We start from the raw sequence: 27134 nt of genomic DNA on the forward strand, positions 1-27134 counted from the left end.
ATTCCTGTGTTGCTGTTTGCTGATGATACAGTATTGTTGAGTGAAGATGAATGGGAGTTGCAAGGTTTGGTGAATGAATCTGGGACAGTGTGTAAGGAGAGGAATCTGAAAGTGAATGTAAACAAGAGTCAAGTTATAGTGTGTTAGAGGAATGAAGTCACAGACTGCACGGTGAGGTTGGGTGGTGAGGATATGGAGAATGTGAGTGCACTCAAGTACATGGGTAGTGTGATGAGTAAGGATGGAAGTTTGGGGGTTTAAGTGCTTGAAAGGGTACAGCAGGGAAGGAAGGTCGTTGGTTCACTGTAAATGGTGATGAGAAATGGGGAGGTGAGCATGGAAGTTAAAAGGTCACTGCATGATAGTACTGTATTGTGATCCCTACCCTGACGTATGGAAGCGACGCATGCACCTTGCTAGAGGGGAACAAGTCAGGAGTGAGAACAGTGAAAATGAGTTACCAGAGAGGAGCATGTGGAGTGACATGTAGGGACAAGTTGATGAATAAAGAAGTGAAAGAACGTTGTTGGGTGGCTGTGGATGTGAATGGGAAAATTAGAAGAAATACACTGAGGTGGTTTGGACATGTGAAGAGAATGGAGAATGAAAGACTGACTAAGAGGGTGTATGTCAGTGAAGTGGAGGGTGGGAGAGGGAGACTGAGGACGGAGTTGAGGGGTACTGTATATGAGGGAGGGAGGAGTGAGTTGGGGGGAGGACAGTCAAATGATGGGTGACAGAGTGACTTGGAAGCGTTTTGTCTGCGGCCACCCTTTGCAGGATTAGTGCGACGTGCTGTAGATAGATAGATAGACATTGTGTAGTTTTGTTGGGACAAAAAAGGACTTGGGAGGGGGGTAGTTTTGAAGAGCAGGATTTCCTAATTAGGTAGTACTGGCAGGTTCTCAGTACTGTACTGTTATTCTCTTGGTTCAGTTACATGTCAGAGTTGCCATTTAGCCTTCTGTTTGTGAGTGGAGGTATTTTACAAGTTATGCATTTATTTTTGTGCTGTTTTTTTTTCTCTATAAAGTTTTATTAATTTGATTGTTAAATTATGTAATTTTGTGTCAGTTTGTTTAATATATATATGGATGGGGTTGTAAAGGAGGTGCAAGGTAGGGCAGTGGATGTGGGGGTGGCCCTAATGAATGAGGGTGAGATATGGAAGCTTGTGGTGTTGCTGTTTGCTGATGATACAGTATTGTTGAGTGAAGATGAATGGGAGTTGCAAGGTTTGGTGAATGAATTTGGGACAGTGTGTAGGAGGAGGAAGCTGAAAGTTAATGTAAACAAAAGTAAAGTTATGGTGTTTGAGAGGAATGAAGTCACAGAGTGTGCAGTGAGGTTGGATGGTGAGGATATGGAGAATGTGAGTGCATTCAAGTACTTGGGTAGTGTGATGAGTAAGGATGGAACTTTGGGGGATGAAGTACGTGAAAGGGTACAGCAGGGAAGAAAGGTTGTTGGTACACTGAAAGCAGTGATGAGAAATAGGGAGGTGAGTATGGAAGTTAAGAAGTCACTGCATGATGGTATTGTGATCCCTACCCTGACGAATGGAAGCGAGGCGTGGACCTTGCAAGAGGGGAACAAGTCAAGAGTGAGAGCAGTGGAAATGAGTTACTTGAGAGGAGCATGTGGAGTGACATGGAGGGACAGGTTGACGAATGAAGAAGTGAAGGAACGTTGTGGGGTAGATGTGGATGTGGTTGAAAAGATTAGGAGAAATACACTGAGGTGGTTTGGACATGTGGAGAGAATGGAGAATGAAAGACTGACTAAGAGGGTGTATGTAGGTGAGGTGGAGGGAGGGAGAGGGAGGGGTAGACCGAGGATGAGGTGGAGGGATGGAGTTGAGAGGTATATGAGGGAGGGGGAGGTGAGTTGGGGGGAGGGTAGTCGAATGGTGGGTGACAGAGTGACTTGGAGGCGTTTTGTCTGCGGCCACCCTTTGCGGGATTAGGGCGTCGGGCTATAGATAGATAGATAGATAGATTGTATGCTAAAAAATTTCGAGTGTTACGCAGTGTAAGAAAACTCTGGATTTTTTTTATGTCTCCAAGTTGGTAACTGTTGCTTTTCTGAGAATGTTGTGGATCATTCTAGTATATAGCAAGCTTATATAAGGGGGGGGAAGGGACTGGAGGGTCATTCAGTTCAGTGTGAGTTTAGTTCAGTGCCATTTCAGTGTCAGCACAGTTAGTGAAGATTGTGTTGTTCCAGTACTTGTGAAAACAGGGAAGTGTAGCTGGCTAGCGTTAAGTGTAATTACATGGTAAATAAAGACAGTGAACTTAAGAAGCCAGTGTTTGTTTACAACGCCTGAGCTGATCTTGTTGCAGACTGAGAGGCTGACCATTGGAAGATCAGCTCACTGGGCAACGTCCTTCCTATACAGAACTACTGTCGTTGGAGCCTCTTGCAGTGTGGGATGGGGATGTAACAGTACACTTTGGGGGGGGGGGGAAGAAGTCTTTGCCTGTCTTGGGGGGGGTTATTTTGTATTTTAAAAAAAAAGAAAGGTGTGTTGGGCTTTTTCAAATAGTCCCCCCCCCCCACCTCTGTTTTAGTCATATTTTCTTGTATGTTTCTCTTCAGTATTTCATTTTCTTTCAGCCTCTTAATTTGCTGCTCTGCATTTTTCTTTGTATTTTTTCAGGTCTTCCTATACTGACCTTTTACCCTTGTCATTTCTGCCTCTTTTCCCAGCTTTATTTTCTGTCATTTATTCATTTTATGATGTCAAAATTGTTTTCTCCTATATCACAAACATCTTTTTTTCCCTACTGTTTCAATTATTACCAAAATTGTTGTGCTACACTAAATTGTAATTGTTTTTCGAGACTTTCATTCCTAGCATGCATGCCCTCGCATGTTCTTGTGTGTGTGTGTGTGTGTGTGTGTGTGTGTGTGTGTGTAGACAAGTTACTTGCGTTTGGTAATTTTAATAACTTTTTTTTTTTTTTTTTTTTTTTCCCAGCCACCATGGAGACTGGAGGCAGCACCCCACCCCTGACTGTAAGCAACTTCTCAGTGCTGAAACATTCTGAGTACTACCAAGATTCAGCCGAGAATGTCCTGTTGGCCCAACGCTTCCTCCTTTGCTCCTCCACTGCATACATCTATAATAAGAAAACTGTCCTTTGTGTCTCAGGTGAGCATTGTTTTTAGTATATCTATCTATCTCTATCTATCTATCTATCTGTCTGTCATCTCTCTCTCTCTCTCTCTTTATATATATATATATATATATATATATATATATATATTGGTTATTAATTGTGGAAAAACTGAAATAATCAATATGAATATGGAAAATGCGCAGGAATGTGTAATTGGAGGTATGGTTGTAAAGCAAGTTGATAGGTTTAAATATTTAGGTACTTATTTAGCCAAGGATGGTTCTTTGAACTTTGAATTCAAGGAAAGGTTAAAGAAGGCTAATCAGGCAATGGGAATGCTTAAAAATATTTGGAATAATAACAATTTTTCTGTGCATACAAAAATCAAACTTTATAAGGTAATGGTTAGGAGTATCTTAATTTATGGACACGAGTCTTGGTACAGCACAGTGACTATGGAAAATAAATTCTTGGTGTTTGAAAATAAAGCACTTAGAAGAATATTAGGAGTTAAGTGGTGGGAAAGGATACCAAATAGTAGAATTAGAGAAAAAACGGGAGTGCAGCCGATCGATGAATATGTTAGATTCTCACAATGGAAGTGGCTAGGACATGTGTATAGGAGACAGGGAATAGTACTAGGTACACCAGGGTGGGTGGCACTTGGTAGGAGAGGTAGAGGAAGGCCAAAAGAGACGTGGGTGAGGACAATGAGACGGGAAGCTGGAGATGAGTGTTGGGGAGATCTTGAGGAGTTAGCACCAGATAGGATGTGGTGGTGTGAGTTCATCGAGGCCCTATGCATCCCCGAGGGTGCCACAGGAAATGATTGACTGATTGATATATATGTGTATATATATATATATATATATATATATATATATATATATATATATATATATATATATATATATATATATATATATATATATATATATATATATATATATATATATATATATATATATATATATATATATATATATATATATAGATAGATACATATATATATATATATATATATATATATATATATATATATATATGCAGTACCCTCAAGTCCAACACGGTAATACTGTATTGTCATGCACGGGTCCTGTGTTGGACCAAAAACATGTTGGACAAACAACAGAGCTTATGGGGAAAAACAGATTATGTCAGCAACCCTAGGAAAAGTCACCCTAAATACCGACCATATACCTATACATATATTGGTACTACTGTAGTGTGGTAGGTGGGGACACTCACCATCCACTCACTCAGTGTAGTGCTGCTCTTGGGTGTCTGCCCTGTCCTCTCCTCCATCCTTCTTTCCTTCCATCTTCTTTCTTTCTTTCCTTCATTCTTTCCTCATCTTTCTGCCTACAGGTGACTTTGCACTCCCTCTTCTGTCTTTCATTCCTTCATTCTTTCCTCTTCCTTCTCCCTGTGGGTGACTCTACACTGAGTGACAAGCCAAATGGTTTCCTGTACACTGGGAAACCATTTCCTACGCTGGGTGGTAACCATATAACCAAATTTTGGCACCTGGTGGTTTAGTGGGTAATTATTGTGCTCCAGTCGGATTGAGTGGGTAAAGGTTTATATCCAAGGGGTGGTTGGGGTTTATTGCTCATGTAATGCCACTCAGGGATGAGTGAGGCTGGTCACTCTCATCTTAAATGTCAGGACCAACTGCCTAGCCCCGGGCTCCTACGCTCCTCATGGGGCAATGTAGGATTGGATGATGGATAGATGGATGGTACTACTGTAATTATAATAAATGGTACTGTACTATGGATGATAACTAACCTTTTAGGATGGTGTTGGTGGGCTTGCTGGGAATGGAAAGTGGTATCTGAGTCTGTAGGTAGTCCTACTGTGTCCCCGGAGGATGGCTGCTAGCATCACTAGTGGGTAATGGCTGCTGCTTCTCCTCAACCTCTCTCAAATCCTTCGAAATTCCCCTCCCCTTTCTTCTTCCTCTCGATGATTTCTAGCTTGGTGGCCTGAGGGAGGTGCCGCTGCTTCTTGGGGTTCTCAGAAGGCTTCCTAGGCATCATGAGCAGGGTAAAATGCAGTAGCAAGGGCAGAAAGTGCAGCGAGAAAAAAGCACCGTCCAATGCGAATTATGCGACTGAGTGGCGCTGTGACGGGAGAAATTTAAACAAAACATCACGTGAGAGCAGAAGAATTTTTGATTGGGTGACGTCACGATAGCGGGCAGGGGGGGCTACTTGATCGGAAGTTTTGATTGGCCGTCAGCATCACGGGAATGTCCAGTATGACTGTATGACCATGTTGCACTGGGGGTGATCATGCTAGAGGCGAACTTTGCGGATTTCACCCACTTCTTGGAGCTCCGTCTGTGTTATGCTAACGCACCCGTGTTACAGTAATTAAATCATATTAAATCGTACTAATTTTTTGCTTTCCGTGCTGGACGCGAATCATGCTGGACAAATGCGTGTTGGACATGAGGGCACTGGATATATGTATACTGTATATATATATACAGTAGAACCTCTCTCATTCGGACTATATGGGGGGAAGGGTTGTCCGAATTAGCAGATTGTCCGGACCATCAGGGTAATCTCCAGTTCATACCAAAAACTATCTACATATGGTATGTTTGTTAATTATTAACATATGTGGCATATGTCAACCCTACGTAACTGCAAAAGATGAAAGGATACTAACATAACAAAACTAATCATGTACGATAGTTTTGTATTGCATGATTTTCAGGTAAGGCCATGACAAGAAACTAGCCTACATTTTAAATTGTAGTAAGTGACTAAGGCCTGTGTAGGCAAAAAAATAAATTAACTAATTAACTGTAATATTTGGAATAAAAATAAAACTTATGTAAGCAAAAAATACATTGTCATCTTTGGCATACTGATAACGCCCATATGGGCAAGAAGCTAATGTTTGATGTACAAGTAAGGCACATTTAAGTACAAAAAATAACCTATAGTAATCATTAAACACTGCAGAATATTCTGACCCATTTTTGTGTAAGCAAACTCCTCCTTTTAACACCTTTATTCATTGCAGAAGCTACACTTGCATTAAGGGGCATGGTAAGGAGGATTAACTTTTGAAACACAGCGTAAAAATATAAATGGTTGGTGAACTAGTTGATGGAACTAATGCTAGCTTGTGTTTAAACAGGCGCCCATGTTGCAACCTAGTGTGATCAGATACTAAACGAATGACAATCGCTTTCCGCGCCAATACTGAAAATGACTTTAGAATTACTTTCAACATATTTTTGGAGCTTATTATTTTTAAATTTTGTCCGAATTAACAGAAATCCGGATTAAAGGGGTCCGGACCAAAGAGGTTCCACTGTATATATGTATATCTTTCATCTCTCTCTCTCTCTCTCTCTCTCTCTCTCTCTCTATATATACATATACATATATATATTTATATATATACAGTATACAGTATATATATATATACAGGCCTCCCTCGTTTTACGATATTTTGCATTTACAATCCTTCTTCTTTAGTACCAAGTGTTCATTTCACGATTGAGCTCCCTCGCATTTACGATTGGGCATGTGAAAATCCCGCGCTCCCAGGCAGATCAGCTGAGAGTTGAGTGGCATACCCGCCACGCCCACACAGTTTCCCGCACTTTTGCCAGTCTCACCCGCATGCTCGTTCAGCATACAACCTCTGTGCGTCTGTGTGCATAAAACATACTATTTTTCCTGTTCTTCATATTTTGCACCCCTAGTGCCACCACCGTGATATCTTGTAAATGCCGTGCAACATCTGGTGCTGGTGATATGAAGCCAAAGCAAGCAAGAATGTCCTTAATCCTGGAGTCTAAGCTTAATATTGTGAAGCGGCACGAAGCAGGTGAGGGGGCAAACTCCATCGCTCGTTTCATGAGTCTTGCACAGTCGACTGTATCGACTGTTAGAAAGCATGTTGTCAACATTAAGAAAGCTGGGGAAACAAGCACGACTCTACAATACATAAAACATCATCATTATTATTGCATATTAGATCACTTGTATGGGTTTTGGGTTCCTTATACACGAGTCCAGGAACGCATCCCTGTTTTTCCCATTAAACCTTAATTTCGCTTTACGATTGCCTTTCTAGGAACGCATACCAATCGTAAAACGAGGGAGACCTGTATATATATATATATATATATATGTATATACAGTAACCCCTCCAATATCCGGATCAATAGAGCCATCGGTAGGTTCGGATATTGGTTTCGTCCGGATATTGGGCCCCAGCCTATGGACTTGTACTTATGGACCCTAACTCAGAGAAACACCTATACAACTCCCTCCGGACATGCATAGCACCTATTTAACACCCAAATCACACCAATAAGGCACATAAATGACTGAAATAAATGCAAAAGAAACATAAAATGAGGGTTTAGAAGTATGTTCATACATTAATAAACATTCTGGTACTTATGGACTCTAACCGAACCTAACTCTGAAAAACACATTCCTACTGCACATGCATGAGGTAAGTATAGTATGGAAAAAAGTACAGTATGACACATTCTGGTAACTATAGTATGGAAAAAAGTACAGTATGACACATTCTGGTAAGTATAGTATGGAAAAAAGTACAATACGAAACATTCTGGCTACTTACAGCAAGTCCCTGGCCACCTCGATGAATAACCGCCTCCTCTCGGACTCTGACAGTAAGAACGATTTCCTGAAGCACTTGCAGTACACTCTTCCTGAAGTCTTGCACTGAACTTAGTCAATAACACACAGAAGTCCGTTCTCTTCACAGTGTTCACTTTAGTCCAAATAATGTTCCATTGTAATTTAGTGTTGCACATTAACTTTTCCCAAGTTTTTTTATTTTCCAAAGCCAAAACAAAGAAGGTTAGTTACGTTAAATTTCTTTTCTACTGAGTCTTTTCTCTCATTTCGAAAACCTTAACACAACACACCGTTTTTTTCACTGCACAACACTCAAAATTCCTGTGTGGTCTAGTGGAGAAGTTCTTGCTGTTTATTCACTGTCAGAGTCCGAGAGTATCACTGGCAGGCGACCAAGGGGTGCATCGCTGGGTCGTGGTGATGGCGTACCGACTACAGAAGACTCTGAAGATAGCCGCAAACTCACATCGAGCGGTGACTCCACTGTAGCTGATGTGCTGGGCTGTGGCTCGGAGCATGAGGGCCTGTCTTGGGGAGGCAACGGAGTGGAACCAGGGCTTGGCACAGCGGGGGTCACGGGCCTGAAAAAACTGTCAATCGTTGACAGACGCAAGGACCGACGATTCTGGCGATTGATGATTGTCACGGGGTTTTTATAATATCAGGGTAATTTTGCAATAAATGGTTAAATATTATTTAAATTGATAATAATATTCAATAATATTGAAGAGCAGAGACAATGATTGTCTTGCTACATCAAGCAATGATTACTTTACGCTGCTTCTTCGCACGACTCTCTGAGAACGAGAATTTATAAACTTTCTCCACAGTACACAGCAGAGACTAATTACTCACCATTGCTGAATTACTGTACTGTTAGCCTCTGGAGAAAGTTACTTCACCCTTGACAATAAATAACTAATACTAATAACAATAATCAGGTCCTTGCTGATGCTTAACTCCTATGGCACAACGGATTTTACGTTAATACAACAAGACTGGTCTAAGTACCAGTTATGAAAGCAAACGTTTATGCAAGCTAGGAGCTATATGGAAAATAAGCTTAATTTGGATTAAATGAAACAAGATTTTACTTTACATTGAGCTCAAAAAAGGAACTGTTAAATTTATTAAACACAAAATAAATTTAACGTTACAATTCAAATCAAATTAAATGAGACGCACACGCTCACTCACTCACGCAATAGCTAAATACTTACGCCTAGGAAAAACACCTTAACTAAACTCTTAAAACTAGGAAATACACAAAGGAAATACTATAGTCGATGAATGCTGCGTATCACCCAAGCTGAACTAGGATGGAAGTACTGAAGAACTGTGGAGTTTGGGTACTAGCTGACCTCACACTGCTAACACAGGACCTCTCTCCGTCGCAGCAACAACTGGACTGAATTCAAATACATTGTATGGGCAGGACGCAAGGCGTGGCTAACGGTTGAGGGAAGTAGAGGTGAACGATAAAGAAACAATTGTATCGCTCAGTAGCGCACTTAGTGACGTGCATTAAATCGGTCACTTTTTGAAAACGGTGACGAATGATTTGAAAAGTATACTCCGAAATGGAGGGAGAAACGGTTAGCTGAGCGATACACAGTGAGTTTTCCACTAATAGTTCGTGGCTTCTCACAAAAGGGAAATGTCGCGAACTGATTCGTGACATTACGCCCTTAGAAAGTTAAATTTTTTCCTTATGGGAAAAAATTTGTGGATATATATATATATATGTACACATCCTAAGTCATTCGCACAAGATTCACACTGTGGTGTGTGTGCTATCCTGCTACAGGAGAAAGTCGCAGTCGCCAGTGAGCGAAAAAAACTCGTATTTACATTAATAGAAACAAGCTTGAGGGAAAAACTCCGTGACGACTGTGAAAATCCTGTACTCAGGTCAAACTGAGCGAAAGTTCGCTACATTTACATTAACAACTAATTGTTATGTAGTGTAGTGTATGTAATACACGGTGTAGGTGTGACAGTTGTAGTGTAACTGTACCTACGTGTAAAATGACACAGTAATACAAATTTATAGTAAAATAATGATGACGAGGCAGAAGAGAAGGGGCGGCAGCATGCAACAGGAACGGCCAGCTGATCTGCACGGCAATGCTGCACCCACCAGCTACACCTGCGAAAGGAATTAAGGTGGAGCATCAAAACTGTTATTTCTGTCTCTTTCTCTCTCTCTCTCTGCCTAGCAATCAGTACTTATGTCATTATTAACCATTAAACGTAATTCTTGAATTCACAAATTGCTTAGAACCCTTATAGCTTACTGGTTAACGCTTATTAACTAGGAAATGTGCCAATTCTTGAATTACTCAAATCTCTTAGAACGGGCAGTTTACTAGTTAACCTAACATTATTAACCAGGAAACGTGCCAGTTCTTGAATTCACAAATTGCTTAGAACGGGCGGTTTACTGGTTAACCTAACTCTACACTTACGAGTAATACAGGAAGCTGAAAATCGCTACGCAATCTCGGGCAGGTCACGTTTTAACACCCACCGTGGGTGTGAACACTCATGTGAGTAATGTGCATTCTCCGGGAATCCTGAGAGAGGCCCACAGCTCGAGACATTCCACAAGGTAATTCATACACAGCCTCGGACTGTCTCTGCAAGGTTCTCAAACTTCCCCCTTAACTTATGGTATACATGTATGTACAAGCCCTGGATATACTGTGTCCTGTAGGGCCAACGAGTGAGACGTCAGGTCTACACTTTTAACTGGGAACCAGGCTGGTCCTTGGATTACTCAAATCGCTTAGGATGCCTATTACGGAACCCAACATACAACAGTTGCTAGTTAGTAAGCAGCTAGTAGGTGAGACATCAGGTCTACACCCACATTACCACTATCCTGTCTCTCAACTGACTCAGAGATTACAGGTGTGGTTAGAAACGGCACAGGAAGGGCATGTCCCTGATTAGTGGTGTTACTTTGACACACACTGCAGGAACGGACAAAACTATTTATGTCTCGTCCCATCCCTGGCCAGAAAAAGTCAGCTCGGATACGGCCCTGGGTCTTCCTTTTGCCCATGTGACCACCTGAGGCTGAACAATGACCCCATTGTAACACTGCTAGGCGGTACTTGGCGGGAACGACAAACTGCAATCGAACCTCGCCCTCGGGTGTTCGTGACTCACGGTAGAGCCGTCCTTGTTTGCGAAGGAACTTGGCTCGACCTCCCCGTGAATACTTAATCACTCGACCCTTTTGTTTGTTCCGCACGGCAGCAAGTGTCGGGTCAGAATGTTGTTCTTGCACAACAAGTTGGCTACACATCAGATCTTGCGGCGATTCAATGATCACTGGGGTGACACAGTCTGGAGCCTCAGTCATGGCTCGTTTTACCGCAGCAGCTGAAGTCTGAGTAGCGCCATCATCGGAGCAACTATCCTTGACTCCTTGAATATTGCCTACTATAAAGTCAAATAGAGGCTCTGGCATGACAACTGCAAGTGTCGTACCAGTATAAAATGGAGATGCCACCTGGATACATGCCTCAGGGAACAATCTCACTGATCCATCAATAAGCTTTGCATGGATCTGTCGACCTGTATACTGCTCAGGCCGAACTAAACTCTGCTTAACAGAGCAACCTGAGGAACCATTGTCTCTCAGGACCTTCACAGGAATGTCTCCCACAAACCCTGGCTGAACCAGGAAGGTACTGTCACCTGTGGGAGGGCCTATGGAGGAAGCAGCTAGCCACTCATGAGGCTGCTGAATTGATGTGGCAAACATTGTGCCTTGTGAATTATAAGATGGAACATTGGCCATCTGTGGAGGGGGGTTCACTGTCACTGTGGGACTAGTGAACTGTGGGGAAGTACCCACACTGGTAGGGACATGACCACCGTGCTGCTGCTGAGGAATGAAGGCTGCATTCGCTTCCTGCCTCTTTTGAGCTGGCGGTGAAAAAGTTTGTCCCGACGGTCGGTTGCGTGGCTGATACTGCTGCTGGTTAGGGTACTTGTTGTACCTCTTCCACTCATGTTTCTGAGTGTTTTGCCCCTGGTCCTTCCACTGCGGTTTTGGACCTTGGCCATTATTCTGAGAATGGCCTTGTTGCTGGGGTTCAGTCTGAGACGGCTTCCCAGACTTGGCAGTATCTTTTCTGCTCCAGGTGTTTTGCTTACGAGCTTGATACCCGTATGCAGTAAAGAATGCGTCAGCCTTCTCTACCATTTGGCTGGCATCTTTCACCTGGCAGATCTTAAGCTGTGCTATGAGCTCAGCAGGCCACGACCTCTCAAGCTGTGTACGCAGCATAAGGTCAATTATCCCCTCACGCGTGGAAGGAGTTTCATCTTTCTCCATCCACTCACCTAGGTAAGCAGTGAGACGGTCGAGGAACTGAACAGCTGTCTCCTTGTCTTGGAGACGAGCTCGCATGAACTGAGCTTTGGCGTCGTCTACTGTGAGACCATACGCCTTAATGAGTGCAGCTTTCATCACTTCATACGTGAGATTGTCTCCACGAATTCTGTGGAGAATATCGAGGGCAGGGCCCTCAAACAGACTAAGAAACTGAAGCCGCTTAGCTGCATCATCGAGCTGGTAAAGCTGAGCCATGTCTTCAAATCGAGCTATGTATGGCTCGATTCGCTCGCCATCTTTGTATGGGGGAAGCTTGATGTGTGGGGTTGCCATAACATGTGCAGGGAGAGCGCTCGTGGAGCTTGAACCAACTGCACCAGATGTGTCTGAACCCAAGGAATCTCGCTTGAGCTTCAGCACTTCAAGTTCATGTTTTTCTCGTGCTTCTCGCTCGGCACGTTCGTGTTCTCGTTCTCTGTCTCGTTGTTCACGCTCGTGTTCGCGCTGTTCTCGCTCGTATTCGCGCTGTATCTTACGCTCTTCGCGGGCATCATTCTCGCGCTGCTGCTCCTGATTATGCCGTGAGAGTATGTATTCTTTAATTTCAGTTGGGTCTGTAAGACCCATATCTTTGGCTTCCTGTAAAAATATGGTGGTAGCCATGTCGCTAACTCAATCTAAATAACTAGCGACTCAGTACTGATTGCTGCTTCGCAAACGAATGCTAATAAACACAAGTAAAGAGTACAGACACAAGCTAGTGGTGACCAGTCTTATCCAGTTAACTGGCAAAGAATAAATCAAAAATGTAAATGACTGGGAAGACTATTGTCAATAATAAACACAATGAGTACGGTGACTTCCCAGGAGCGAATAAAATCGTGTGGCGTTACCAAGAATAAACTAGAGTTAAGTATTCTATTGATTAATAAAGCAAAATTCACTTGCTAAATTAAGGGTAAACACCAGTAAGCTTGTGCCTATAAACTTTAATGATAAATACCTAAATATGAATGAGTGAGCACTATCTCGTGAATAGCTTTAGAGCTAGGAGTTAATATCCTGGAATGAGGTCGCCAATTGTCACGGGGTTTTTATAATAACACAGCAATTTTAAAATAAATGGTTAAATATTATTTAAATTGATAATAATATTCAATAATATTGAAGAGCAGAGACAATGATTGTCTTGCTTCATCAAGCAATGATTACTTTACGCTGCTTCTTCGCACGACTCTCTGAGAACGAGAATTTATAAACTTTCTCCACAGTACACAGCAGAGACTAATTACTCACAATTGCTGAATTACTGTACTGTTAGCCTCTGGAGAAAGTTACTTCACCCTTGACAATAAATAACTAATACTAATAACAATAATCAGGTCCTTGCTGATGCTTAACTCCTATGGCACAACGGATTTTACGTTAATACAACAAGACTGGTCTAAGTACCAGTTATGAAAGCAAACGTTTATGCAAGCTAGGAGCTATATGGAAAATAAGCTTAATTTGGATTAAATGAAACAAGATTTTACTTTACATTGAGCTCAAAAAAGGAACTGTTAAATTTATTAATCACAAAATAAATTTAACGTTACAATTCAAATCAAATTAAATGAGACGCACTCGCTCACTCACTCACGCAATAGCTAAATACTTACGCCTGGGAAAAACACCTTAACTAAACTCTTAAAACTAGGAAATACACAAAGGAAATACTATAGTCGATGAATGCTGCATATCACCCAAGCTGAACTAGGATGGAAGTACTGAAGAACTGTGGAGTTTGGGTACTAGCTGACCTCACACTGCTAACACAGGACCTCTCTCCGTCGCAGCAACAACTGGACTGAATTCAAATACATTGTATGGGCAGGACGCAAGGCGTGGCTAACGGTTGAGGGAAGTAGAGGTGAACGATAAAGAAACAATTGTATCGCTCAGTAGCGCACTTAGTGACGTGCATTAAATCGGTCACTTTTTGAAAACGGTGACGAATGATTTGAAAAGTATACTCCGAAATGGAGGGAGAAACGGTTAGCTGAGCGATACACAGTGAGTTTTCCACTAATAGTTCGTGGCTTCTCACAAAAGGGAAATGTCGCGAACTGATTCGTGACAATGATGCGCTGCCGGAAAGCACGCACTTCCTCCACGAGTCCCAAGGGCCCCATCTCCCTGTCGCAGTCCGGGTGTTCCAGGTAGTCTAGGACGAACTCTAGATGTTCCTGGAGTGCGCTCAGCTTGGGGATGGCTGGAGTAGTGTCCTGCTGAGAGGAGTACGCATCATCATTGCCTTCGTCGTCGGAATCTTCAAGTTTGGGACTGACACCAGCAACCGAAGACGCGATCTCGATATCAGACAACGTCTGATTCCCAGGATCGCCCTTGTCGTCGTCCAACCACTCACAAACATCGTCCACATCAACATCGTCGCCGTGCGTACGTAGCCGTGCATGGAAGTCATCCACGTCAAACCCTAGGAAATCGTACTCCACATCTGTTCCGAGAAGCAGACGAGACCAACCATTTTCAAGAGTTTTCACAGGGACTTCCTTCCATGCACTAGCCCAGTTGTACAGTGCAGACTTGTTGTAGCGGCGAAGGTTTTCCAAAGTCCGCTTGCCTCGAGTGTCACGTCCTTCCCTGCGCTTTTCCTCGTCCTTGAGAACAACCATCATCTCGTCCAGGAACTTCCGACGGTACAGGCGCTTTGTTGCCACGATCACTCCTTGGTCCATGGGTTGAATGAGAGCAGTCGTATTAGGTGGCAGAAACATGCACCTAATACGGCCATTCTCAGCAACCAAGTCCTTGTCGCACGGGTGGGCAGGTGCATTGTCGAGGAGAAGGAGAGCCTTTATCTGGTCGCGAGGAATTCCCAGTGTCTTCGTCTGGTACTGGATGACCTCCTTGACGAAGTGACGGTGAAACCAGTCTTTGAAAATCACAGCTGTGAACCATGCTTTCAAAGAATGGTACCATATGACAGGAAGGACATCCATCACCCCACGAAGGCACCGAGGCTGCTTTTGCACGGCCAACAATAACGGGCCTAAGCCGGTGCATGCCGTTAGCATTGGCACAACACAAAGCAGATATCCGTTCCTTAGAAAGCTTGCGGCCAGGTACACGCTTCTCCGTCTCATCGGCTAGAGTGTTCGTTGGCACCGAGCGATAGAATAGGCCAGTTTCGTCAGCGTTATAGACTTGACCGAGAGTGAGGCCCTCCCTGTCGATCAAGCCTTTCACCTTGTGCCGAAACTCGTCAACTCCATCCTCGTTAGCGTCCAATGCTTCTCCATGTGCTTTACGGATGGTAAGGCCATGTCGCAACTTGAACGCGAAGAGCCAACCCTCGGATGCCTTGAAGTCTAGGGCGTAGTGAAGCCTTGCAAACTTCTCAGCAGCAGCCTTCAGCTCCATTCCACGTACCATCACACCAGCTGCACGTTGCTGTCGATACCAAATCAACGTGGAGCGGTCGATTTCTGCATACTTGGGGGTAAACATAACCTTCCTTTCCTCGTTGCGTTTGCTTCTCGACAAGAAGTCAGCCGTGTACTGCATGAGCTTGTCTCGGGAACGCTTGATATCGAAGAAAGTCGACCGGGCCAGGTTGAACTCGCGGAGAATGCGTGAAGAAGACCAACCCGCATCAGCTTTCTCCAATATCTCCCGTTTCTTCTCCAGAGTCAACACCACTCTCTTCCTTTTCTCAGGAGGCGGGGCCATCATCACACACACTAAGAGGAGGGCAGAGAGCAGCAGGAGGCCTTGCAGCAGGTAGGGCACCACCACAAAAGCGAGCACGTGGGCAGCCATGGCGAAGAGCGTAGGTCCAGTCGTGGTGAGAGACAGGCGGGAAGTGGGGAGGATGCAGCGGCGCTCTATCGGACATCGGAGGAATGACGAACCAAAACAATGCTCTCACGCGGCGCGCGCGGCAAGTTCAAATTGCGGACGGCAAAAAATCGATTTATTTTTTTTATTTTTTTGGATTTTCGGACCATTTTGGGAATGTTTGATCCCAGGACGATAAGGTCCGGGTAGTGGGGATGTTCGGTTATTGGGCGTCCGGATATTAGAGTGATTAATATATATATATATATATATATATATATATATATATATACATGAGTATATATAAGAATCATTCCAGCCCTGTTTTCATTTGCCTTATTGCACAGTTATCTAGAAGTTATTAAAGCAACCAGGCAGTTACCAGTAGCCACCTGTTACCAAAGTGCCCTTATGAGTGGTAGAAGATTTGTTTTTTGTCAACACTTCTTTGAATAAACTCTATAACTATTGGATTACAAACATCACCCTACCTTTATTCCAAGCTTTCATCTTTACTAACCCAGGATACCCCAGTTTTGGAGAGTACAGTTATGCAATTCTTCAGTCAGTCTCCCAGGCAGGAAGCCAGTGCTCTGTTGCATTCTGAAGCTAGCATGAGTATGACTTCATTAGTCACCTTTTTTTCTTTTCTTTTCTTTTTTTTAATTAACCCAATAGTGAATAATTAAACAAAATCTCACATGACCTCCCTTGCTACCTGTGATGCTGAACTAGTTCTCCCAGTTTACCCAATTTACAGCATCTGTTGTTAGGAAAAAGCTGTGATATTTTGAAGCACATCTTTAACATAATAAGGACTACCTTTATAGTATTAAGCTACTAATAGTAAGTGGTAAGTGCTGGCAACCATTGTCCTTTTACCTGATGTAGTGCTGCCTCCTTCTTCCATAAACTTTATCATTCTTTTTCTGTCTGCCGTTCTCTCTTCCCATTTCTCCCGTTCTTCCTGTCACTTCTTATTATTCATGTTTCCACTTCAGGTGACTGTGCACTGAGTGAAAAGCCTGGTAGTTTCCTGTATCCCAGGAAACTGTTTACAACACTGGGTGGTAACAACCAAATACAGGTAATGGGATGTTGTGGAGTTTATTATGGTGCCCCTGTTAACTGGATGGAAAGGTGCAAATGCATCATCCATCTGGCAATCAAACGTCCACAATCTTTCTTGTGACTCACTGTGGCAAGGCACTGTCAACTGCAAGGGAACATTGATTCATTGCATGGGGTGGGCCTGCGAGGGCAGTTGCTTGACTGCAGTTGATGGGTCCACTTAGCCAGACAGACTGGGATTAATCAGCAACAACAACAAAAACCCTTTGCATTCAAGCAATATGGCCTTACTTTATTTGCTCTGACTTTCAGTTTCTTGCTTATTTCTTGCGCATACCATTAATAAATATTTTTACAGCAGTAGGGGAAGGAGATACCGGAGATCGAGTAGAGTTTTCTGGAGCAGGTGACGGCATCTTAGGTGTTGGTCGATCCCAGGGCCTTCCTCTTATCTTCTCTGCAAACCATGGCATTGTCTGCATCACTTCAACTACACCACACCATCATCTCTCTCAGTCAGGGTACGCATCGCATTCTTTCTTAGCTTAAGGTCAGAATATTCCTGTGTTGATTTATCTTCCTTACATGTAATAATGTTGTATCTTTCCGGGTCAGCTTCATCTGAATTGCCAGACTTGATTTTTTTTTTTTTTAAACATCAGAGCAGTAACAGAGTGCCATATTTATCACTGAAAATAACATACCAGGATCCTTTATGCCGCACCACTTAAAATGCTTGTCATCATCCATCATCCAATCCTATGTCATCACACCAGGAGCGTAGGAACCTGGGGCTAGGCAAGTTGGTCCTGACATTCAATATGAGAGTGACCAGCCTCACTCATCCCTGAGTGGCATTATGTGAGCAATTAACCCCAACCACCCCGTGGATATAAACTTACACAGGCTCAATACAACTGGAGCACCTTAACCCCTAGGCACCGGGCATGGGTAGACCTATGCACCTCCCAGAACCGGGTTATTTTTAAGATAATTGATTTTCCCCAAAATTATTATTTTTTTTCATTACAAATCAATCACAAATGACAAAAAACACATATAAAGCGCTTACCTACTCTCTGTTGGCGATTTGGAAGTGGTGGTGTGGTGTGAGGGAGCAGGTGCTTGGTGACTGGGCTGAGCGTGTTCAAGGTCGCGGTGGTGTGTTGGCGGTGGTTGGTGGAGGGAGGAGGGATGATGTCTCATGCCAATATAAGTGTTGATTGTGTCTTTGTTGCGCTCACTAATTCACAATGCCGTATGAACACAATATTACAACTAAAACTGCAAAAAAAACACAATAAAGTAACTAATAAAGATCAGCTTATTGTATGTTTTCTGTGATATTTATTTTCTAACATACTTATGTCTTTTTAGGTATTCACAGTTATTTACACATTATTTCACTGTTTTTAGTACTTCTTGACAATGTGATACTCCCTAAAGGCTGGCTATGGTCAGTACAAGTGTACTCAAGCTCTGATACACTCTCCCCCACACCCCTCATGGTCCCCTAGTAGCCCTTCCCACTATCCCACCCCATCCTACCCCTCCCAACCCCTACTCCTACCCAGAACCAGTATCAGCTGGTTTCAAGGCCACACTTTCCCTACGCCGGCCTCCCACCACCCTCCACCACAGCCCTCCTCCCTGCTGGGCTGCCCTCCCAACCCCCCGCCTCCTCCCTCGGTCAATCAGCGTGACCCCGTGCACCAGCCATGCCAGGACAATGCTCTGAGTCCATATGGCATGCTATGAAGTTCAAACGTGTCCATGAAAAATAAAAACGTCATATGAGGTGGACCACAGGCCTCTACCAACACGTCAAATGGCGTGGACCGGCGCCTAGGGGTTAATTGCCCACCAAACCACCAGGCACCATAATTTGGTTATATGATTACCATCTAGCGTAGTAAATGGTTTCCTGGTGTACAGGAAACCATTTGGCTTGTCACGCTGTGTAGAGTCACCCATAGGTAGGAGGAAAAGGAAAGAATGAAGGAAAGAAAGACAGAAGAGGGAGTGTAAAGTCACCTGTAGGCAGAAGGAAGAGGAAAGATTAAAGGAAAGGAAGACAGAAGAGGAAGGAAGAAAGGAAGAGGGGAAAGGGCAGACACCCAAAGCAGTACTGCATTGAGTGAGGGGATGGTGCTTGTAATGATAATAATTCCATTCCCAATCTGACCTCCCAGAGATGGATGAGAGTTTCTTCCTCAGTCTCCTCCATTGCTGTCTGAGTAGATAGTGAGGTGGTTGTGGCCAGCACTCATCAGATACAGGGTTTCCATGTGTAGTACCCACAGTGAACTGAAGGAAGAGAGGTCCAGAATGAAAAGATCATTTTGGCTGTCATAACACATAGGAAGGGGTACATGGGGGATGCGCATATGGTGCAAGAAATGAGAAGGAGGAGAGGATACTCAAGTATGGGGAGGCAGTGAACATGATTGTGTGCAACACACATTTTAGGAAAACAGAGAGTAGGTTGATTACATACAAGTTTGGGGGGAAATAGTAGTCAGATAGACTATTTCCTGGTCAGGAGGGCTGATAGGAGGTTGGTGAGTGTTGTTAAAGCTGTAGGGAGTGAAGAATGTATGCAGCAACACAAGTTATTGGTATATGACATGATGCTTAAGGAGTGGGTGATGAAAAAGAGGACCTATGCACCTAGGAGGAAAACATGGAAGTTGAAAACCAAGCAGTAAGGGATGCCTTCTATAGTGAGATGAGTAGAGTGGTGACTGACAGAAGTGTTAATGAACAGTACAGAGCTCTCACAAACAATCTCCTGAGAGTTACTGCTTCATTGTGTGGATGGACAAGAGGCCCCCCCAAGACTTAACATAACTTGGTGGTGGGATGATAGTGTAGAAGTGTCAGTTAAGGAGAAAAGGCATTTACAGGAATGGAAAAATGATGGTAACAAAGAGGAATACTTGGTTGCCAAGCGTAGGGCTAGAAAAGGGATACGTCAAAATCTGAGTCTCAGAGACTTACTGGATAACAGGTCAAAATCTGAGTCTCACACTCTACTGGATAATCTAAATAGTGTGAAAAGGAAAAATATGATATTTAAAGTGGCAGATCAGATGAAGAGGAAAAACAGGGATGCCACAGGTGAGCAGTGCATGAAAAATTATGAAGGAAAGGTAGTGGTGAACAATGGGGTTATTAAAGATGCCTGGAGAGAACATTATCACCGGTTGCTGGATGAGGAGTTTAACTGGGACAGGGAAGGTTTGGAATCAGAAGATTCGGTGTTTGGCTGTTGGCCTTTGATTGCTGCTGCTGCTATGAGCAGGACAATAGGCAGGAGGCAGGTGGGGAAGGTGGCAGGTGTGTCTGCATTGACTGCTGAAATGCTGAAGTTCTCAGGAGAAAGGAGTGGGATTAGTTACTGACATGATAAATACGATTATGTATGAGTGTGTTGTCCCAGATGATTGGCTGACGAGTGTGATTGTAAATATGTACAGGAGGAAGGGTGATGCCCTGGAAAGAGGAAATAATAGATGCATAAAACTTTTGAACCAGATAATTAAGGTAATGGAGAGAGTTCTAGAAGGTATGATTAGAGAAAGAGTGAATATTGATGAGATGCAGTTTGGGTTTATGCCAGGGAAAGGGACACTGATGCCATATTCATTGTTCGACAGCTTCAGGAAGAGTAAATGGGAAAGAAAAGGGATCTGTACTTTGTTTTTGTTGATTTGGAGAGGCCTTTGACAGTATCCCTAGGGAGGTGGTGAAGTGGGCAATGTGAAAGCTTGGGATTGAGGAGTGGCTGGTTAGAGTGGTTATGGCTATGGATGTGAGTGCTCACACCCAGGTAAAAGTGAATGGAGATTTGAGTGATGAGTTTTCCATGAATGTTGGTGTGCATTAGGGGTCAGTCTTGAGGCCCTTGTTGTACACACATTCCCAGTTATCCGGCACATTGATGTCTGGTGCTTCGCTGGACCAAACGCAAGAAATAGGGGAACTTTCCCACAATCCGAACATTTTGAATGTCTGTCGTCTCGCTAGTGTGACACCCCGCCACTTCTTATGTTTGAAACGAAGCTCTCCCCATCCTCCTGTCCTCCCCCCATCCCCTCTCTTCTCACCCGTCCCTCCTTCATCCCCTAACCACACTCAGCACTGCCAGACATGTCTCCCTCCCTGTCTCCCTGCCTTCTCCCATCACCTGTTGTCTCCCTCTCCATTCCCCCAACCTTCCCCACCACTGCTTGTCTCCTGTGTGTGTGTTCTTACCTGATTGTATCTTTACAGGAATGAGTCAGGCTCGTACTGCCCTGTGTATTGAACCGTTTTTATCACACATATCCTAAAATTTATGAATAGTCCTGGCACACACTATTTCATTTGGTAGTGCATTCCACTGATTTGTTGCCCTATTTGGGAAACTGAATTTCCTTACATCTTTGTCATCTTCCTTTTTACGCAGTTTTTTGCAGTGTCCTCTTGCTGATCCCTGCCCATAGGTTATATACTCACTGATGTCTATTTTCTCTTTCCCTGAGATGCATTTATATAGCATAATCATGTCTTCTCTTTTTCTTTTCTCCTATAGTGTTGGTAGGTTCAGTTTTTCTAGTCTTTCTTCATAGCATAGATCCTTTAAGCTGGTACCCATCTTGTAGCAGCCCTTTGTACTTTTTCAGTTGTATCTATTTGTTTTTTGAGATTAGGATTCCAGGCCACTGATGCATATTCCAGGGTTGGTCTAATGAATGATGTTATTATCTTTCTCAGCCTGTCTTCATTTATACATTATGTTATTCATATCTTAGCAAGTAGTGTGTGCATGTGTCGTGCCTTATCACGTAAGTGGTAAGCCGGAGATAGTCTGTTACTGATAATCGCTCTTAGGTCCTTCTCATTTTCTGATATATGTAGGGTTGAACTTCCTAATTTATTATCCCAATCTGGTCTTTTTCCACTTTTACCAAACTTACACTGAATTCCATTTGTCATCTATTGCTTCATTCTTGAAACTTATTTAATTCTTCTTGTAGCTGTCTGCAAGAGTCTGTGTTTGTAATTCTCCTTTGTGTTTTTGTATCATCAGTCAACATATTTAGATAGCTTCCATTTCCAATGTTCCTGTCAGTATTATATGTATATACTAAAAACATTATTGGTACCAGCACTGAGCCCTATGGAAGTCTGCTAGTTGCTTCCCTCCAAGATGAGTAATTACCCCTTAGTACTGTTGTCATTTCCCTTTTTCTGAGAAAATCCTGCATCCAACAGAACAGATTACTTTGGATTCCTCCTTGATGGTACAGTGTCCATAAAATCAAATGCTTTCTTAAAATCTAAACAGATACTGTCCACCCATCCTTCTCTTTTCTGTAGTATTTCTGCAACTCTACCATAGTAGCTTAATAGATTTGTAACACATGATTTTTCTTTTTAAAAACTGAACTACCTTCCTGTTATCATATTGCATTTTTCTAGATGGTTTACCCAAATTTTTCTTATTAGCTTTTCTAGTACCTTACCTACAAAACTGGTCAAGAATACTGGTTAGTAGTTGCATGTATTCTGTCCATTCTTGAATAGGTGAACAATGTTTGCTTTCTTCCAAATATCTCGTAGTTTACCTTGACTTAAGGATTCCTTGAATATTAAATGTATTGGTCTGCTTAACTCTTCTGCACATTCATGTAGCACCCAGTCTGAAATTTCATCAGGACCATTTGGTTTTCCTTTGTCTGATTTACTCAACTTTTCCTGTGCCTTTTGTTCCGTTAATCTTATATCTGGTAAGGTGCGTGGGCATGCATGTTGTTGTCATCTCTCACAAAATTGCTCTCTTCTGTAAAAACTGATTGGAAATTTTTGTTAAGAACTTCTCAAATACCTTTTTTTGTGGATATAGGTTATCTCCTCATCCATGATGGACTGTATTTTAACTTTCGTTTTGCTTCAAGTATAGCTGTAAAAAAGCTTTGGTTGATCACTACTTTTATTTATGTTTTCCTCAAACTCCCTTTGAGTTTGTCCTTATCCTTTTATAATCATTTCATGCCTGCTTGTAGTTGTTATATGCCTTCTCACTATTGTGTCTTCTGTATCCATTCCACAGCAAGTCTCTTTTTTTATTTTTTTTATTCTGTGTTAAACCACTTCTTTATCCTTATTTCTGTTTCTTTTGTGCTGAGGGATATAATTTTGGATTCCTGTTTCATATAATTCACAGACTTTTTAATTTATAACATGTACATATTGTCCTCTAAGCTCCTTTTCCCAACCTGTTTCTATGAAGTACTTCTTTAGGTCATGGTAGTTGCCCTTTTTGTAGTTTAGGCTCATTTTATAACTTTCACTAATGCTAACTATATCATATGCAATCTTGAAGTTGAAATTTAATACTATATGGTCACTTGTGCTGAATGGAAGGTGATACATTATATTGTTGATATCATTATCTTGGCTGATAAATATCTATCTATCTATCTATAGCCCGACGCCCTAATCCCGCAAAGGGTAGCTACAGACAAAACGCCTCCAAGTCGCTCTGTCACCCACCATTTGACAGCCCTCCCCCCAACTCACTCCCCCCTCCCTCGTATAGCTCTCAACTCCATCCCTCTGCCTCATCCTCGGTCTTCCCCTACCTCTCCCTCCCTCCACCTCACCTACATACACCCAATTAGTCAGTCTTTCATTCTTCATTCTCTCCACATGTCCAAATCACCTCAGTGTATTTCTCCTGATCTTCTCAACCACATCCATATCCACCCCACAACGTTCTTTCACTTCTTCATTCGTCAACCTGTCCCTCCATGTCACTCCACATGCTCCTCTCAAGGAGCTCATTTCCGCTGCTCTCACTCTTGACTTGTTCCCCTCTTGCAAGGTCCATGCCTCGCTTCCATATGTCAGGGTAGGGATCACAATATTATCATGCAGTGACTTCTTAACTTCCATACTCACCTCCCTATTTCTCATCACTGCTTTCAGTGAACCAACAACCTTCTTTCCCTGCTGTACCCTTTCATGCACTTCATCCCCCAAGGTTCCAACTTTACTCATCGCTCTACCCAAGTACAGTACTTGAATGCACTCACATTCTCCATATCCTCACCATCCAACCTCACCGTGCATTCTGTGACGTCATTCCTCTCAAACACCATAACTTTACTCTTGTTTACATTAACTTCCAGATTCCTCTTCCTACACACTGTCCCAAATTCATTCGCCAAACCTTGCAACTCCCATTCATCTTCACTCAACAATACTGTATCATCAGCAGACAACAACATCGGAATCTTCCAAATCTCACCTTCATTCATTAGATCCAGCCCCACATCCACTGCCCTACCTTGCACCTCCGTTACAACACCATCCATGTATATATTAAACAGCCATGGAGACATCACATAACCCTGTTTCAGTCCCACACTGAGATCAAAGAACTCACTCAGCTCACCATCCACTCGCACCATAGCCCTAGCTCCTTCGTACATACTCTTCACAGCTCTAAACAATTTCCCCTCCACTCCATATATTCTCAGTACCTTCCACATACCTTGTCTATCTGTTCTGTCATAAGTATTCTCCAAGTCCATGAAGGCAGCATACACTTTCTTTCCCTTCTCTAGGTACTTCTCTAAACATCTTAAAACAAATATCTGATCAACACACCCTTTTCCTTTCCTAAATCCCCCTTGTTCTTCTCTAACTAACTCCTCTGTTATATGCCTAACCCTATCAATGAGTATTCTACCATATATTTTTCCAGTCACACTAAGAAGGGAAATACCCCTATGGTTACCACAAACTTCTCTCTCCCCTTTTCCTTTGTATAAAGGAACAATTATACCTGATTTCCAGTCCTCCGGAACCCTTCCCTCTTCCCAAGCCAGTCTACAAAACTTCCATATCCACTCCACTACAATATCACCCTCATACCTCAGCATTTCACCACACACTCCATCAATTCCTGGGGCCTTTCCCTTCTTGATCTTCTTCATTGCTTCCACTATTTCCGCCCTACTGATCTCTTTCTCCCTCCCCTCATCCCTCCTTCTCCCAGCCATTCCCCAACCACTTATACTCGCACTGCTCTCACTCTCTACATTTAACAAATCTTCAAAGTGCTCCTTTCATCTCCTCAATTTCTCTCCCTTCTCCACCAACAATCTGTTATTCCTGTCTTTCAGTCCCCTACTATTTCCCTTTCACACTGCCTTACTTTCTTTACCTCCTTCCAAAACAATCTCTTACTCTCCCTCCATTTCACACTCAGATTCCTCCCAAATTCTTCATCCACTTTCTTCTTACTCTCCTTCACCAATCTCTTCACCTCCCTTCTCCTGATCACATATACCTCTCTCTTCTCTCTCTCATCTTCTCCCCTACCTGTACTCACTAGCCATTCACTATATGCCTTCTTCTTTTGTTCCACAGCTCGTTTCACCTCATCATTTGACCATGCTGTCCCTTGCACATCCCTGCATCTCCTCCTCACTCCACAAACCAACCCACATGCTGCACCTATCTCTTCCGTGAATATCTTACATACGTCTTCCACCCCTTCCATCTGCTCTAACTCATACCTTCCCAATCTTTCTTCCACTATGCTCTTATACTCTGCCGTTCTCTCACTATCTTGCAATTTCTCCACTCTTCTCACAGGAGCTGTTTCCTCCTGTCTTCCCCTTCGTCTCTTCAGCCATTTTCTTTGCAGCCTTGGCCATCACTAAGTGATGGCCTGAGACTCCATTCCCCCACCCTTTCCACACTCTTGCATCCACCACTTGTCTTCTCATTCGTTCATCCACACACACATAGTCTATCATTGCCTTTCGTTCAACAAGTTCACCATCCATCCTTCTCATAACCCTCCATGTATACCTGTGGATCATCTTATGCTGAAAGTAGGTGTTAGCTATTGCTAACCCCTTACTAGCACAGATGTCCAACAAAGCACTGTCATTCCCATCTACTTCAGCTGGCACACCCCACTGACCAAATACTCCATCCACTTGTACATTCCTGACTTTGCCTTTCATGTCTCCAATCAAAAACACTCTCTCACTCCTCTCAGACTTGTCCATACATGCTTCTACACTCATCCAAAGCTCATCTTTCACTCTTGCCACTCGGTCCTCTGTTGGCGCGGTCCTATTAATGGTGGATCATCATGTCCCCTTTTTCTGTTGTTTTCATATATATGTTGTATGTAGAAGTGAAAGCAGAAAGAAATGTGTTGGTATGAAGGATGTAGATGGTAGATTATTAACCCATGGAGATGAAGTAAGGACCAGACGGAAAGAATATTTTGAAAGCCTGATGAATGGGAATAGAGAGAGCAGAGTGGCTGTAAACATGACTGGTTTTGGGGGTGTGCAGAGGAGGAATGCAGTCACAGGAGACATGACACTCGCACAGGTCAGGAGTGCTGTGAAGTGGCTGAAAAATGGGAAAGCAGCTGGGGTTGCTGAGGCGTATGCAGAGATGCTTAAGTGTAGTGGAGAGAGTGGAATGAAGTGCTTGTTGGAGATACGTAAGTAGGTATGGGTGAGTGAAACTGTGCCTGCAGAGTGGAAAAAGGCTGTGATTGTACCCCTGTACAAAAATAAAGGTGAATGAAGTGAGTGCAAGAATTATCGTGGCATAAATTTATTGAGTGTGGTAGGGAAGGTCTATCTATCTATCTATTGCCAGACGCCTCAATCCCGTTTGGGGTGGCCACAAACAAATCGCCTCCAAGTCGCCCTGTCCCCCGCCATTTCACTGCCCTGCTCCCAACTCACACCCCCCTCTCTCATATACCTCTCCACCCCATCCCTCCATCTCATCCTCGGCCTCCCCCTCCCTCTTCCCCCCTCCACCTCACTCACATACACTCTCTTTGTCAGTCTTTCACCCTCCATCCTCTCCACATGGCCAAACCACCTCAGTGTGTTCCTCATAACGCTTCCTATCACATCCACATCCACACCACAACGCTCCTTTATATACTCATTCGTCAGCCTGTCTCTCCACGTGACTCCACAGGCTTCTCTTAAATAACTCATTTCCACTGCTCTCACTCTTGACTTGTGTCCTTCCAACAATGTCCAAGCTTCACTTCCGTACGTT

General features: G+C 43.2%; 1 protein-coding gene across 1 annotated transcript in view; it reads left to right on the forward strand.

The window, feature by feature from the left end:
* Positions 1 to 27134, forward strand: part of Nup133 (nuclear pore complex protein Nup133) — a 600491-nt gene that overhangs the window by 317609 nt on the left and 255748 nt on the right. The window contains exons 8-10 of the mRNA XM_080274695.1: positions 2984 to 3157; positions 17392 to 17554; positions 18176 to 18178. Coding sequence (XP_080130821.1) covers positions 2984 to 3157; positions 17392 to 17554; positions 18176 to 18178 — 340 coding nt within the window. The remainder of the gene's footprint in view (positions 1 to 2983; positions 3158 to 17391; positions 17555 to 18175; positions 18179 to 27134) is intronic.

The sequence above is a fragment of the Coenobita brevimanus genome, chromosome 59 (genome assembly GCF_032717465.1).
Source record: "Coenobita brevimanus isolate Jiangsu-jjx chromosome 59, ASM3271746v2, whole genome shotgun sequence".
In the NCBI taxonomy this organism is placed as follows: Eukaryota; Metazoa; Arthropoda; class Malacostraca; order Decapoda; family Coenobitidae; genus Coenobita; species Coenobita brevimanus.